Source organism: Rhyacophila brunnea, unplaced genomic scaffold (genome assembly GCF_057557595.1).
Source record: "Rhyacophila brunnea isolate RB1 unplaced genomic scaffold, BYU_Rbru_1.0 scaffold_4, whole genome shotgun sequence".
In the NCBI taxonomy this organism is placed as follows: domain Eukaryota; kingdom Metazoa; phylum Arthropoda; class Insecta; order Trichoptera; family Rhyacophilidae; genus Rhyacophila; species Rhyacophila brunnea.
In genome coordinates this window covers 26,081,179-26,096,138 of record NW_028233068.1, presented here as the reverse complement: position 1 = coordinate 26,096,138, position 14,960 = coordinate 26,081,179, and the positions used below count along the sequence as shown (strand labels likewise).

General features: G+C 35.1%; 1 protein-coding gene across 5 annotated transcripts in view; it reads left to right on the top strand.

Moving 5' to 3' along the window:
- LOC147067153 (ribosomal protein S6 kinase alpha-5-like) overlaps positions 1-14,960 on the top strand; it is an 80,339-nt gene that overhangs the window by 5,964 nt on the left and 59,415 nt on the right. The window contains exons 1-2 of one of the 5 annotated variants that reach the window (XM_085954868.1): positions 2,641-2,861; positions 8,965-9,666. The exons of the other annotated variants lie outside the window; for them this stretch is intronic. Of the exons in view, the coding sequence (XP_085810994.1) occupies positions 9,153-9,666 (514 nt within the window). The 5' untranslated portion in view covers positions 2,641-2,861; positions 8,965-9,152. Of the gene's footprint in view, positions 1-2,640; positions 2,862-8,964; positions 9,667-14,960 lie in introns of those variants that run through there. 5 annotated transcript variants of the gene reach the window in all.

Here is a 14,960-nt window from a genome sequence, read left to right as displayed (position 1 = left end):
CTTTAATCTTAGAATAAAATTATAACAATTCCAGTGCAGTTATTACGTAAGTAGGTACTCATGGTACAATAATTAGGTATTAATAATTTTAAGGATCGAGAAAAGGTTAGTGATTAATAAAACATAATTAAAATAATAAAATTGTAGAATGTAGATTGTAGGTAGGTACATGATGGTCGCTTGTGTGTTATAATTTATAATAATTTTTTATTTTATTACACTCCTGTATAATTCCAATAAAGTGATCATAGCAATCATACACTCTCTTCCGAAAACAATGCGAAAATATATTTTGTTTCGCTTTTCTTCATATACCTAAATGAAGCAGCAAATATAAAGATTGTCCGATGTTCGCGCATTCGTGTTAAAACAAACACAGCTGATCGAAAAACATGGCAGCCATTTTAGGTAGGGATAAGAATTAAGCATATCAGTGAATGAAAACCTTTATTAATTAGATTGCATTTTATGTACTTGGGTAGTAGATTCCCACTTTAAAATTCGATGGTTACCTATATACTAAAAATGTAATTTACGGAATTTATTATAATTAATATTAGACTATTGTAAAACCTTTCCGTATTATGTAGTTTTGGTAAACTTGCCTCGAGACCCTACTGTCGTTTAGCATATAATATTATTCAGTAGGTAGGTATTATAATAACCGGTTATAAATAGTAATTTAATTATTACTGTCACAGGGATGCTGTTGATAAGATGTTCACACTATTTGTTACATATCATTACTTAGAGTTTTGTAAAAAAATTAATCTTGTCGGCGCGTAATGATTGCATATTTACGTAGTATTAATAATGTGGAATATTTAGATAAACTGTAATTAATTTAATATTACTATACCTACAATTGCACAATGAATACACAATACTTAATCGACTTTTTCTGAGGATGGTCCACTGGCCACTGGTTTGTACATAATATTAGTTATGTGGAAAAGTTTTTGATAGTGCAAAATCATATAACTCGTGTTAGATCTAGTTACTCTATTAGTATTAATATGGTTCTACTGTATCGCTCTAAACTCTATCCACAGATTAGGGTAAGCATCCAACTTAACTATTTGTGCGTCGGTTTTGTTTATGTGATTGCTACTCGATAAGATGATGCCCCGCGTTACATTAATTACACAAATTATTTACACATTACACAAACACATCTGAATTATGCTACCAAACTTCCTCGTCTATCTTGTCCATCCGGTATCAAAGTACGTAAATAGACGTTTAGGAGGCGCCACGTAGTCTCATTATTATATTACTAGAACAATACTGTTCTTCATAAAATAACTAAATTATCACAATTCTTTTCCACAATCTCATGGTGTTAGTTTTCACGGTGTAATTCTACCCCTTTCGATTAACATTGGCACACAGGAACTGTGAGAGTGGAAACCTGTGGTTGTCTCTACTTGAAAATATTATTATATTCTTTCTAATAATAATTAAAAAAAAAAAAAAAACAAAAAGTTTCTATTAAAAATACAGAGGCTATACATAAAACAAAATTTTTGAACTTTACATACTGTTTTTGCCAGTACAATAGGGTCTTTCGAAATCATAATGATTTGCTTGACGTTGAATTATAATGCTCGACAACTACCTACATTCATGAGGCTTTGGTTTGTGACTAATTGTTTGCGACGTCATTTCATTATTTTGAGTCGGTCGATGATTCGTATGGTCGATAAGTGATAATTTAAAATGAAACTAAGCAAACGTCAATGTCATCTACGGCGATGACGCAGTGCTAGTGTGTTAAAAATGTGTACCACAGTAACCTCTCGACATATGACGAGGTTTCGTTCCAACAAGTTACTTACCAATGATTTGGATGATACTGATTGCTAAATAAAGAAATTGGCATACATAAAATATAATTTAATTATGTAGGTATATAGCTTGAAAAATTTCGTTTTTAGGTTTACTCACCTTCGGACTCAGATTTTAAGTTAGTTATCCTGCACGCTAGGTAGGGATGGTGTGATAGGGTTGTGGCGAGGGATTGTGTGTCGGATTTAAAGACCTTGGGCGGTGGCTTGGAAAGTGGCGGGAAGCTTTGAGAACAGACGTGGGTGGAGGCAGACGCTGGAGGAGGCGAAGACCCCACATATGGTTGTAGCGCCATTAAGAAGAAGATCTTACACGTTGAGAGCAGGCAGTGAAATGACCCGATATTAATAGTTCTTGTTTGCGATACATACACATGGCATTTGGGGTTAGAAAATAACCTAATTGGTATAAAACATACTAAATTATCTCAAAATAAATTACAATGGGCCAATAACTAGCATTGAAAAATATGTCATAATAATTTGAAATAATACTGAAACGAGATTTTAAATATCATATATTATCTTACATTTATTTTACTTGTCAGATAACATTTTAAAGCAAATCTGATGTAATATTATAGTTTTTTAAGACACATTTAAAGTGCTGTGCGGTGTAGAAAAACAATACAGTTGACGTAAATGGCAGATGCGTATTTTGCAAGCTAGACACCTATTCCAAAATGCTAGATCTGTCAAGAAAAACGCAATGCCGGCAACGCTGCTGACTAATGGTTTCCGACAACCTATTTTCGAAAGTGGAGAGGGCAGCCAGTCGTGGCTGTTTATTTTCGCTGCCTCCAGTTGGTGTAAATGTGTCGTCGGGTGTTGTTATTGACGTTTCGCATATTATACTGAATAGAATAATGTCTTACTTTTATATTTGATTTATCCACTTATTGTTATATATTCGCGCAAGGGCGACTGAATAAATTTGTTTGTGACAAAAATTCCACCGTGTTTGTGCAGTGTTTTCGTGACAATGCTGAAAAGCATCTTAAAATTATTACACTAGTGAGTTTTACCAAGGATAAAATAAATCTGTCTTGTGCCCATGTTTATGGATTCCTATGATATTGTGTAATTATTTTTGTCGTGTTTTTATGATATCTCATGAATGCACGGCACTCGTTTTTAGGTCCAAAGTTTGAAAATTTAATAGGTTAGATTAATTCTCAGTCACGGCCGAATTATTTGGAAAGAGCCCACTGTTGATCATTGTTGCCACTTCGGTGTCATACATAACATAACCTGGCCTTAATGGAAAGTTTGCTGTGTGTGAATCCATGCGACCTATGCTTTTGATGTTTCAATTATGAACGCTTTCGCGATTAGATGATAATATTATAGATACGAAGTGCAACTATACATAAGTATCCCTAGTAAGTAGTGTTCTTGTTGGTAGTTGACCTACTATCTATAATAGTGGTAGGTACATACGTACATAATTAAACACTTTTGATAAAGTTCAAATCGTAACGCAGTGCACACATCCGCATAAACGTCAAATTCATTTCTCATATTATAGCAACTAGGTACCTAGGTACCTATATTATTAAATTTATCTACAAAAAATATATTGTATTGTCATGAATAAGTCCATGAAATGTTGAGACTTCGTCATTTTTATGAATGTTTTCTTTAGTAAGTTATACTGTTAAATCATACAGACTTGAGCCTGAGAATTGTATTTTATGAGGTTAGGTAAGTAAGTCCCAATTATTTTACTATAAATACACGTCATTATTTTGTTGTGAGGTAGGTACCTATTTAGATAAGCGAAGTTAGTAAGTTACGTCAAAAATAATATAAATGTTGCTGTGAGATTCTCCCATAAATATTATTATGTACCTATATAATATTTAGGTACCTACCTATGCCGTATCTTCTGTTTAATAATTCTTCAGTCCGCGAAGTCAACATTCTATACATTACAAAATGTGAGGTTATGTTTGATTTTTGTTGTTTTGATTAAATTTAATTAGGTACCTACCTACTTACTGTTTCTTCAGCATTTTTACTTATTCTACGCCGCTTTAATAATGGTATGATATTTTGATAGATATTTTAAGAAACGTACTTAATACCTACAAACAATAATATTGCATAATTTCGACGAGATCCTAAATTTTGATCACTTTTTCCCACTCCATCGTCACGACATTATTAAATTTATCGATTGATGATGGATCATAATAAATTACTAATAGGTACACTAAATATTTAGAGTTGGCAGGCGAATAGGTATAAACTTTATTCGTTGATATTTTTACTTTTTTATAGTCGTAGCTTCTTCATGAAGTTTTCCGCGGATTATCAGGTTGTTGCATACAGGACTGCTTTGCTGTTTTAAAATCAGCGATTTCCAAACTGGGCGTGCCTCCCTGGGGAGGCGCAGAGTGTTGCAAAGGGAGGCGCGAAAAGTTTAACACAATTAATGTAGTCACAGGTTTGCAGTTTGCAAATGCATAGTTTATAAAACGGCCGCTAGTTATAAAGTAAATAAAAAAACAGTCCTACCTATAAAAGGTTGTTTGAAAACCTGTCTGAAGATATGGAGACTAATTTTATAATACCTCACTTCTATACCTACTATTGTGGAGCGCACTGGCTATATCGTGAAAAAATTAAGTAAAAGGGGTCAAGTCATAATGTTGAAATTTGAGGCAAATTTGATCAGGAACAATAATTTTGTTGTTTAACTTGTCTACCTACTTGGTTGAAATTAATAAAAAATAGAGTGAATAAATCAATGCAAGGACCACTAATGCATTTACTTATTTAAAAAGACAAAGAGAAGACATTAATAATAATTGAAGTTTTGGAAATCAAAATTACAAAAAAAATAAGTTCGCCATGTTTCCACTTGTAAATAATGATTTCCGCGCCTGATATACCTATTGAAGCAAACAAAAATCTATTTACTGGGTTCTTGGATAGTTTGCTAATGTTCTTTTCACATTATTTTATTAATAGTAAAAAAGTCGCCCGCGGTGCTACTTTGTTTCAAGCTATTAAATATTTTAAATATGTGGTTGTGTGTTGCAATTAGATGTGATACCTATTTGATACTATATTGATATACTTAATAATAGCTCCCGTGTTTAATTTAGGAAACACTACTAGAGTACCACCTGCCCTTAACCTCAGCGATATGTAGGTGGGCCCGCCAAAGATCCTGGCCTGGGGGCCCGCTTCAGGATGTTGGGCCCATGATAGAATCCATTTGTCAATGAACAATGCTGTACATGGGAGGTAAACTACACTATGTCAAAAAAGACACTTTTTCACAATGGCTGTTCAAAGTTTTTTCGTGAAGTTTTTGTTAGAATACTACCGGTTTTCTCATACTATTTGTTATGATTTTTGGTTTAATGATACTTGAGGTGTTTCTCTACAATATTCAAGGAAAATTTAAAAGAAAATGCATTTGATTCTTAAAATAAATGATGGTTAATGTACATAGTGCTGTTTACAATGACATTATTAATGGACGACGCACTCAATACAGTAGCTAGCAAGTAAATTCGCGCATTCGCATGTATATGTAGACGTCACACAATTTCCATTATGCGATATCACGCATCGGGAATTTATAGCAATATGACCTTTATTTGTAATGGCGTTAGAGCAGTGTTTCTAATGTCAATGTTCATTTGAGCGAACACGTTTGAACCGAACCATTCGGCAGACCCAACGAAAAGCATCAGGAATGTATAGCAATATCACCTTTATTGTAATGGCGTTAGAACAGATTATGCCATTCGGCAGACCCGACAATAAAGTGAGTGTTATTTTCTTTTACAGATGATTCGTCCATATTAATGTCATTGGCTGTTTACCTCTAAAAAGTTTTACACATTCAAATTACATGGTGCAGAATTCTCTAAAAAACTTTTACTGCAATCAAAATACCTACCTTTAAGAAAGTGAAAGAACCATTCGATTTGCGTGATATTAATAATTTTCAGTATTAAAAGATAACAAGATACTTATTAATTTTCAAATTTTATTATGATTATAGTGATAGTAAGTATCTAAGTATGAAAAATTAGACAGCAAATTATTATACACAAAAAATATGATAGGTACATAAAAATATTGATAATAAATTCAATCATCCTCGGGGAAATCTGGAGTCTGGTCTTTTTTTTGCAGCGTCTTATAAAATTCGTGACACTCACTGGGTATAAATGGTAAAAGTGCCATCAAATCGTTGTATTTTGCCGAGGAAATAGGCTTTAAAGTATTTCTACGTGGCCCCAAAGAAGCTGGAAATCTCCTAGACCTTCTTTTTAACGAAATTGTTTAAAATAATTCTTCTTCATTAAAAGAAGTTTTATAATGGAGATCTCCTATATTTTCCTGACGAATTTGGAGATGAGTGCACTGAGATAGTAAAAATGCTTCCTTATCATTATTCACTTTCCTGTTAACAAAAGGTGAGTGTGTACCATCAAATAGAACTTTAAAATTTTTAAAATCACTAAATTCTAAATTATATACACGGAATTTATTAGAACAGCTCCTTATGAATTGCTGCCAATCCCATGGTGTCATTATGGAGAGATTGTTATTTTTTTTCTCCTAATAAAATTTGAAAATTAATATCTTGTTATCTTTTAATACTGAAAATTATTAATATCACGCAAATCGAATGGTTCTTTCACTTTCTTAAAGGTAGGTATTTTGATTGCAGTAAAAGTTTTTTTAGAGAATTCTGCACCATGTAATTTGAATGTGTAAAACTTTTTAGAGGTAAACAGCACTATGTACATTAACCATCATTTATTTTAGGAATCAAATGCATTTTCTTTTAAATTTTCCTTGAATATTGTAGAGAAACACCTCAAGTATCATTAAACCAAAGATCATAACAAATAGTATGAGAAAACCGGTAGTATTCTAACAAAAACTTCACGAAAAAACTTTGATGGCCAGTGGTCAACTGCACCAAGTCGTTTCGGTGTTGTTTCCCTCTAACCACTTATCACTTAGCACAATGGGGTAATGAACACCATATCTTCTTAGTGTTCTATCCCTCGGATATAATACATAACATAGTGTAATATGCCTTTCATTATATTCGTTTCTGGCAGGGTTACGACATAGTTGAGTATATCACAGGAAAGAGCATCGCGAGCTATGTAAAAATCTCAATTTTGCCAAAAATCGACATGGTGTAGTTTACCTCCCATGTACAGAATGATGAATTTGGATTGACTACTATTGAAAAGGAAAAATCGATAGAATTATCATGCGATAAATCATTGAAACAAAAACCCTTGTTCTAATTGCTTAGTTACTATTGTCAATAACAATATATTCTTTAACACGCGTTTAAGTTTATCCCATATTTTTCCACACTCGACATCTGTAGTCTGTTTTACCATACCCAGTAAGCCGTAGGGTAAGCCAATTACCATTAATTTGGTGTTCTCTGTACGGGACTCTCAGCACTAATACTAACGGGACCTCATTTTCTAGACCATACATAGGTATAATGACATAGTTGTAAGTACCAAATCGTGTAAAAGAATAAAGCAAATGGAGTCATTTTTATACTTACTAAAAAAGAACACGTAAATTATCATAATAATTACTTACTGGATTTATTTCGTAATCCACAATTAATTGATTAGGACATCATATTATAGGACATAATTAAGGTCTAACGGGGATAGGCGATTTTAATAGGAAATTAAAAGTACCTAAGTCAAAAGTTAACCGTTTAATGTCTATTGTTTTTTTTTGACACTGGGGTCCCAATTTCCAAATAGAATTTAGCAGCATCAGCTGTCGGCATTTCCTTTTCATTTCGGCGGGATTTCAAATACATTCCGTTTATTATCATTCTAGAATCTAGCTTATAGCGTAGTAAGTAGCATAGTTAAGTAGGTATCACAATATGGTAAGCTTATTTGCATTATTGTCCGCCAACCTCTTGGAAAGTGGCCGACATCGATTCTTCTATATTTCGAGATATCACAGATTAGTTGGATTCGGTTACATGATTGTTTTAATGATATTCGTATCTATACGTTAATCTGTCTGTGGTTTACCTAGTGTAATACATACATAATAATATATTATACTTAGTAAACCATAGTATTCTACTATATTCCTAATGACGCTGTAAAATGCAGCATTGGGGGCTGGGTATATAATAGGCGTACGTACCTCAAGACTCTAGGTCTAGAGTCAAGAGGATCATTTCCTCCGAACAACTGACACATTTATATACGATTTTTTTTTCTGTTGACATTTTTAGTTTATTATCTAATTATGTACACCGGACTCGCCCTGCACTCGTGCGTTGTTCACTTTAGTGGACATCCGCAAGTATTGTACTCCACTATTAAGTACTTACATTACACCCAGAGGAAAAATAAACCACAAACTGTCCACACACTTAATTTTATTATCTTGGTTAGGTACTCACCTAATTGTACTAATAATTATTATGAATAGGAAATTGTCGTGTGGTCGTTGACTCTGTGTTTTTCTCGTCAAATTATGATCGAAGAAAGAAAATGCGTCATTGCTTTTGGCCTAATGATGCCAACGATGCATTTTAGCTCAATTAAGTTATCAGTATCACAGCACACAAACGATTTACTCTACGAGATAATAATCTTTCGAATTGAATGTGGTTTGCATAAAATTTTCTTCATTTTATAACCAATCATGGATATTCCAGATAATATTATAATGTGTATACCTAGAACGTATTTTTTCTAATCGAGTAAGTACATTTTACAATTTTGAATGTTAACAGAGCTGTGCTTCTTGGTAGGTAGTATGGACACGTAAAGTCTTTCCAAACTTTTAATATTTTTTTATCGGTAGGTAATATAGATACCTACTTATTCTATAGCCTACATATAGCACGAAGTAGTATACTCCTTTCTTTAATATGTATTTTGAGGAATTTAATACTATCAATATTAAGTAATTTGAAATTCTACTAAGTGAATGGTTTCTCAAAATCAAGTAGGTACATACTTACTTATTCCCTATATACCAAGTTTGTTAGTGTGAATCTTGAATAGCAAGCGGGCTCTTTCTGAATTTTGAATTAATATAAATTAATGGTAAAATCAATTAATTCCCTTAGGCAATGCGTTTTCGATTGTCCTTTTCGCACTCTTGTAAAAAATCCGGCGCGGTGACGTCACGTCCGGCTAAGGGACGCAACGCCTTCGCGCCAAATGTCAAGAACGGCGACAGCTAACGACGCCTGAAACTCATTCGAACTTTACCGAAACCGCCGTCAGCGGACGCTCGAAGACCAGGCGGGACAAGATGCGAGACGAGATGGTGGTGCGCAAGAACCACGACCACGAATCGGGCTACTACGAAGGCAGCGACAGGGAGTCTCTCAACAACATGGACACGGGGTCGGCGGGAGGGTACGGCCGCCAGCCCGACTCCTACGGCAGGAAGTCGCAGGACGTCAACGGCAGGCAGGTGAACCGGCGCGACGGCATCAGCAGCGACATCACCGACGCCGCCGCCGCCATCAAGGACGAAAAGCAGAGTTTCGAAGACGAGTATTACAGCCCGAGGTCCCCCGTTTCCATCGACCGGTGCTGCGCTCCCGCTCCGGTCAACGGATTGCCCGCTGCGGAGGACGCGCCGGTCTGCGACGGAGCGTCCGACGTGGTGGACAGCGACGCCTGCAAGAGGGTCTCGGGCAGTTCCAGCTCCGTCGAAGTCGTTGACGAGATCCCTGCCCCCACCCCCGCCAATGTCCACCCGCCGCCGCACGAAGAAGATCCCGAACTCACAAACATCAGTAGAATCGCCAAAAAGAGAGGTACTTGCATTTTCTTAACATTACATGTGTTGCTATTTTGTAAGCTGTGACAGACCTCGGCATGGCCCCCACAAGGGGCGGCTGACAGGGCTCTAGCCTGTGGGCCCGGGCTCAGGAGGCGCCCGGCGTGGTGAGTCGACCAGATAAGTGAGATAAACACACATCACAAATCTGCTCCAATAGTAAAAAAATATTGTTTAAAATGATGTGGTTGTACGATACAATTTTTAATTATGTACCGATCGATACTCGACAACTCCATAATTCAAATGGATGTATTAAAAAATACAAAAAAAACACTAAATATACACATTAATTTTACCGCGTACATCATTTGGAAGACGCTACTGTCACACTGCCTTTATCCTTAACGATAGGTAGGGAGGCCCGCCAAAGATCCTAGCCTGAGGGCCCGCTTCATGATGTGGGGGCCATGGAGCTCGGTATACAAAATAAGTAATCAGGACCGGTCCTGGCACGACGTGCGTTATGTCCCTAGGCGTAGGGCGCAAATATTACATTCCCAAACAAAAACAAAGACGGAAAGAAGAAGGGGTAGGAGCTAATTAAAAAAACGACATTTTTTAGAAAATATGAATTCCCAGCTTATACAGTAACAATATTAATTAGATAAAATTGGTACCTACTTCAAAATAATTTTACTCATAATGTCAATGAGCTCACATTCAATGTACGATATTAGAGGTTCTGTACTAATGGTTCTGAATAAGTTATCAGAAATAATATGTTGAATATTATGTACTGTGGTAGAATAAAATTCTACTGCACAGGTTTCAATGTCAATCATATAAAATAATGTCTTACAATAATTAAATAATTGATTTTAATTAAAAAACAATTTTTATGTTAATGACAACGACTTTGTTTCTATTGCGACGCAAAATCGCCCCAAAACCGACCCTGTATGTAATATTGGACAATCATCATTCAATATTACCTACATACTTTTATAATTATACACAACCATCGATAGTATGGTTTTGCGCACAGAACAAACTAATGTTCTCTGTTTTTGCGAAATATCCATTATCAAAACTGATAATATGTAAATTCATTTAAGTACAACATATTTTTGTCTTACTAACTTTTTAGTGCACAATGATTTTTGTATGCGTGTGACAGCAAATACTACATCTATGTAGCAAACACATTTTCATTTCTTTTTTAAATCTGTCACCGAGATTACTATAAATCAATAAATGCTATATTTAAACATCTTCCCAGTAAACGCGTGCACGATGGTGGTCTGCTATTTTTTCAATTGTAATTTTAGATTTTAGATTTTTTTAAACTTTTTTACCGACCCATTCTGTAATCCCTAATACTTACCAGGTCATATTTCAGTTCCCATGCGTTCTCAAAGACATCTGCAAGGCATAGGTCTATTGCCTATTCTATTCTGTATCGTTCAATTTTGGGACAGTGTACTGCTACGTGTACAATATCCTGCTGATCATTACATTCATCGCAAAGCTGCAAGTCGTTTGTGTCCATGTGAACATAAATTCTTTTAACCAAAGTGTGGTTTGGTCTTAGCCTTAATATCGGCTTGCCAGTTTCTGCTCACAGGCGACTCGACAAACCCGAGCACCGGGCATGGGGAAAGTAGAATGGACTTTCATTTCCCCTTAGGCCCCCATAGACGACATAGACTACCCCATTTAAATCTGTCGAACTGTCAACAGACGTGCCCATATACGTACAGTTATTGTCTGTGGCAGATCAAGTGTCAAAAAATGTTCGCCGAGATCATACACAGGGGTACCATGTGTTAAATTAGTTTTAAGTAGGGTATACTTCAACGAACGATTGATCTACGAATATTTTTACTTTGTTAGATTTATTATGATTACAATTTATTGTTTGTGTAAATATATGTCCAGATTCTTTTATTTTGAATAAATTATTCATAGTATACTTATTGTTGTTTTAATAAAATTTAATTAAGATAAAATACATACGTATTGTTTTATTTAAATCAGGGTTATATACATTAAATTTGTGTAATATGTTTTATTCAATCACCAAAACAATTTACTTATTGGTTTTGAATAATATCTATTAATTTGGTACATATTATAACATTAACTTAATACTAAATTTACGTAAGTACATATTTCTTTTGTCTAGATTTATTTTCCATGATACCTAGACATATTTTTGTATTTAAGTAGTGGAAAATATTGTTTGCGGTACCTAGTTGACACCACAATATTCGTAATTATATAATATGAGTATCTCGCAAAAGAACTAACACGCAACAAAAATAATATACTTCTTACGAACGAACTATGACAGAACTGTCAAAATTTGCCGCCAAATCGCGCCAGCTACTCCTACTTTACGTTACCAGCATCTAACGTCAAACGAGAACTTTCGGCTAGTTGAAATTCCAACAGTTTTACAAAAACACGGGAGTGGGGGGTCGCTGGCAGTTTGAACATGGCACATATCTGAAAGGTCGAAAAGTGTCCGTCTATGGGCGCCGCAGATTATCTACCAAAGATAACTGTATAGTTATTAACTGGCATGTTCAACCTGTTACGAGAACTGTCCGTCTGTGGCCGGCACTTGTGTCGGAACGCGCTGTGGTGGAAATCTATTCACATTATTTGGCACACTTTATGGACTCATTCCAGTTCAAGCATTCTGAAATCCACTGATTGGATGGCATCCCTCATTTTTTGCCAGATCATCCGCTACTATAATTATTGTTGAATGTTTCTCCTTTACATACGCTCACAAAATAGAGTGGTTTGGGTTGTCCATATTGAAAAAAAATATTCATACTATTTTTATTCATTTTTAAGGCGGCGTAAGAGGGTGGGGATAATAAAATCTAGCAGCTGCCACTGACTTCCACAGTTTCTCCACCCACTACTTATAGCTTCTCGTCACTTCTACTGCGTATTAATGTACTTTTCCAAATATTATATTCCACATACCCAGACACTCTGCACTTTAAGTCTAGCGATAAACCATTGGTATGCAGGTATAAACCATTCGTTATTAACTAAAGTGTGTTCACCTACTAATTATTGCGAGCTGTAGCATCCAGTAGTGGTTATCGAGTGCACGTGGCTGAACGGCAATAATTATTGGGGTCGTTAGTGTCCGTTCGTATTGTCCACGCTTTTTTTAAATACCGCATCAGAATATCAAAGCAATCGTTGGATGCCCCAGATAGTTGCACCAATTTATGAGTGCCACGGGTTTTCCAGTGGCCCCAGGTCTTGCGTGTCGTAGAAAGCCGAAGGAAGTAGGGCCAATCCGTTGATTAGCTGTTCGACAGCCATATCGTCCGGGTCACGATCCTCAGCAATGGGTTCCTGACTAAGAAGAAATATTCTTTTACCTAAACACTTTGTATTTTTTATGTATCTGGACGAGGGGAGGGGTGAAACCCCCTCCTTGTGTGCGCGCCTGGCCCTTTATGGTCAAAACATAGCCATCTTATCAGCAACCCTACATAATGCAAAAAACAAACAATTTCACAATTCAAAAATTTATAATCTCCGAATCTAATCCATCATTTAGCTTATTCATCGATTACTATTACTAAGAAAGTGAGAATGATAATAATGTTAAACTGACTTCGTAAATAATGAAGATAAGAACGTGTATGTCAACAACTCTTTGCCAGTTGCAGGCAGACCTTTGATTTGGGGTTATAGACCGTTGGTTAGACGTGTCAAAGATTTGCATTTTGGGAGGCATCGTTTCGCCTGGGTCTGGGACCTTTGCAAGGTCGCCCGTTCGTCTACTTAGGATTAGTACAACAGCGAGGCGTCACGAACACAATTACATTATTATACGGTATATTATTCTTATGACAGACGCTATGCCTGATTAGGAAAACATTTTCTTTTCAATATTGTCATTGAATGGTCTTTAGAGGTATCTTTTTCATTTCGAGACGAAATAAATTGATGCTATTTGTGCAATATAGATATCAGTTATTTGAAATAAAGTCAGTTTTTAATGACACGCCTACAATGGGATTGATGAACTGGTAGAGTTCAAAGTACATACATCGTTAGATATCTACCTGGCCGGTGTACGTTCATTATTTTTGTCAATATAGTCGTAGTGGATTTCCATAGACAAGAAATAATAGTACCTACGTATTTATACTAACTTATTCTTATTGCAAAATCAATAAGCGTCTAAATTGTATTGAATAAATTATATTATGTACTTACTGCGAACTTTGACATCCAATTCCAATAATCTTATATTACTTAAATCATTTACGTATTAAAATTTTCGAAATTAAAATACATGTCTACTTGCTTCATTAATAATAATATTGACTTTACGTTTGCCCTTGGGTTAAAATAATATGAATCCAAAGGATCGGTTTAATATTATATTAATTGTATCTCAGTAAGTACAGTACTTATATATTCGTCTCTGTTCTGGCAGAACACACTAACTGGATAATACTAGTTTTGAGTAATTTGACTTTGAAGTTGTTAAAATGTTTGAAATAATGGTCTATCATGTGAGTTTATTAAGTAATAGTAGAAAGGATGACTTTAAAATAAAGACTGTTTATTTATTAAGAAGGTTTCCAGACGGTAAAGTTTGAAATAAGGAACATTTTGGTACTAACTCAATATGTAATTTTTTCGAATTAGTGTCTTCTGCCAGAACAGTGACGTATTGTTAACATGAAATTTTGAAAAGTTGTGTGAAAAATAAAAGGAGGTTCTTAAAACTATACAGTCCATACATATCTGGGAATGTTAAGGGTCTGCCATTGAAAAATTAGTTGTACCTACACACATTTCAACAATGGTCATTATTGCAAATCTCCGTTCATATCACAGCATTGGTGTCACTGTCATTGCACTAAAGTGACTAAAGTAAAGCATCTACAGTTGCTGTCTGCCAACTGTAAACATATTGTGGTACGTAGATTACGATTAACTTTACCTATATTATACATTGCAATAAGGGTGATTTGTTCATAAATTTGACCTATTATAGTGATGTATCCACTTTTAGATATCGAGATTTGCATGTTAATGAAAATATAGCAGTACTTACCTGCTTTGTATTTATTAAATTACATGAATTTGAATCAGGTACGAACTAGGTACCTACATACAAGTAAATCACTATACAGTGGCACCGTGGGCACGGTAAAAGAGCTTGCAGCTGTAGTGGTATTGTTTACTAGCATTGAAACAGGTATTGCAGCAAACAATATTCCAGTGGCGAATACTCCATACTAGGCTATTATTTATTTATTATAGCCTTAAGAAAAA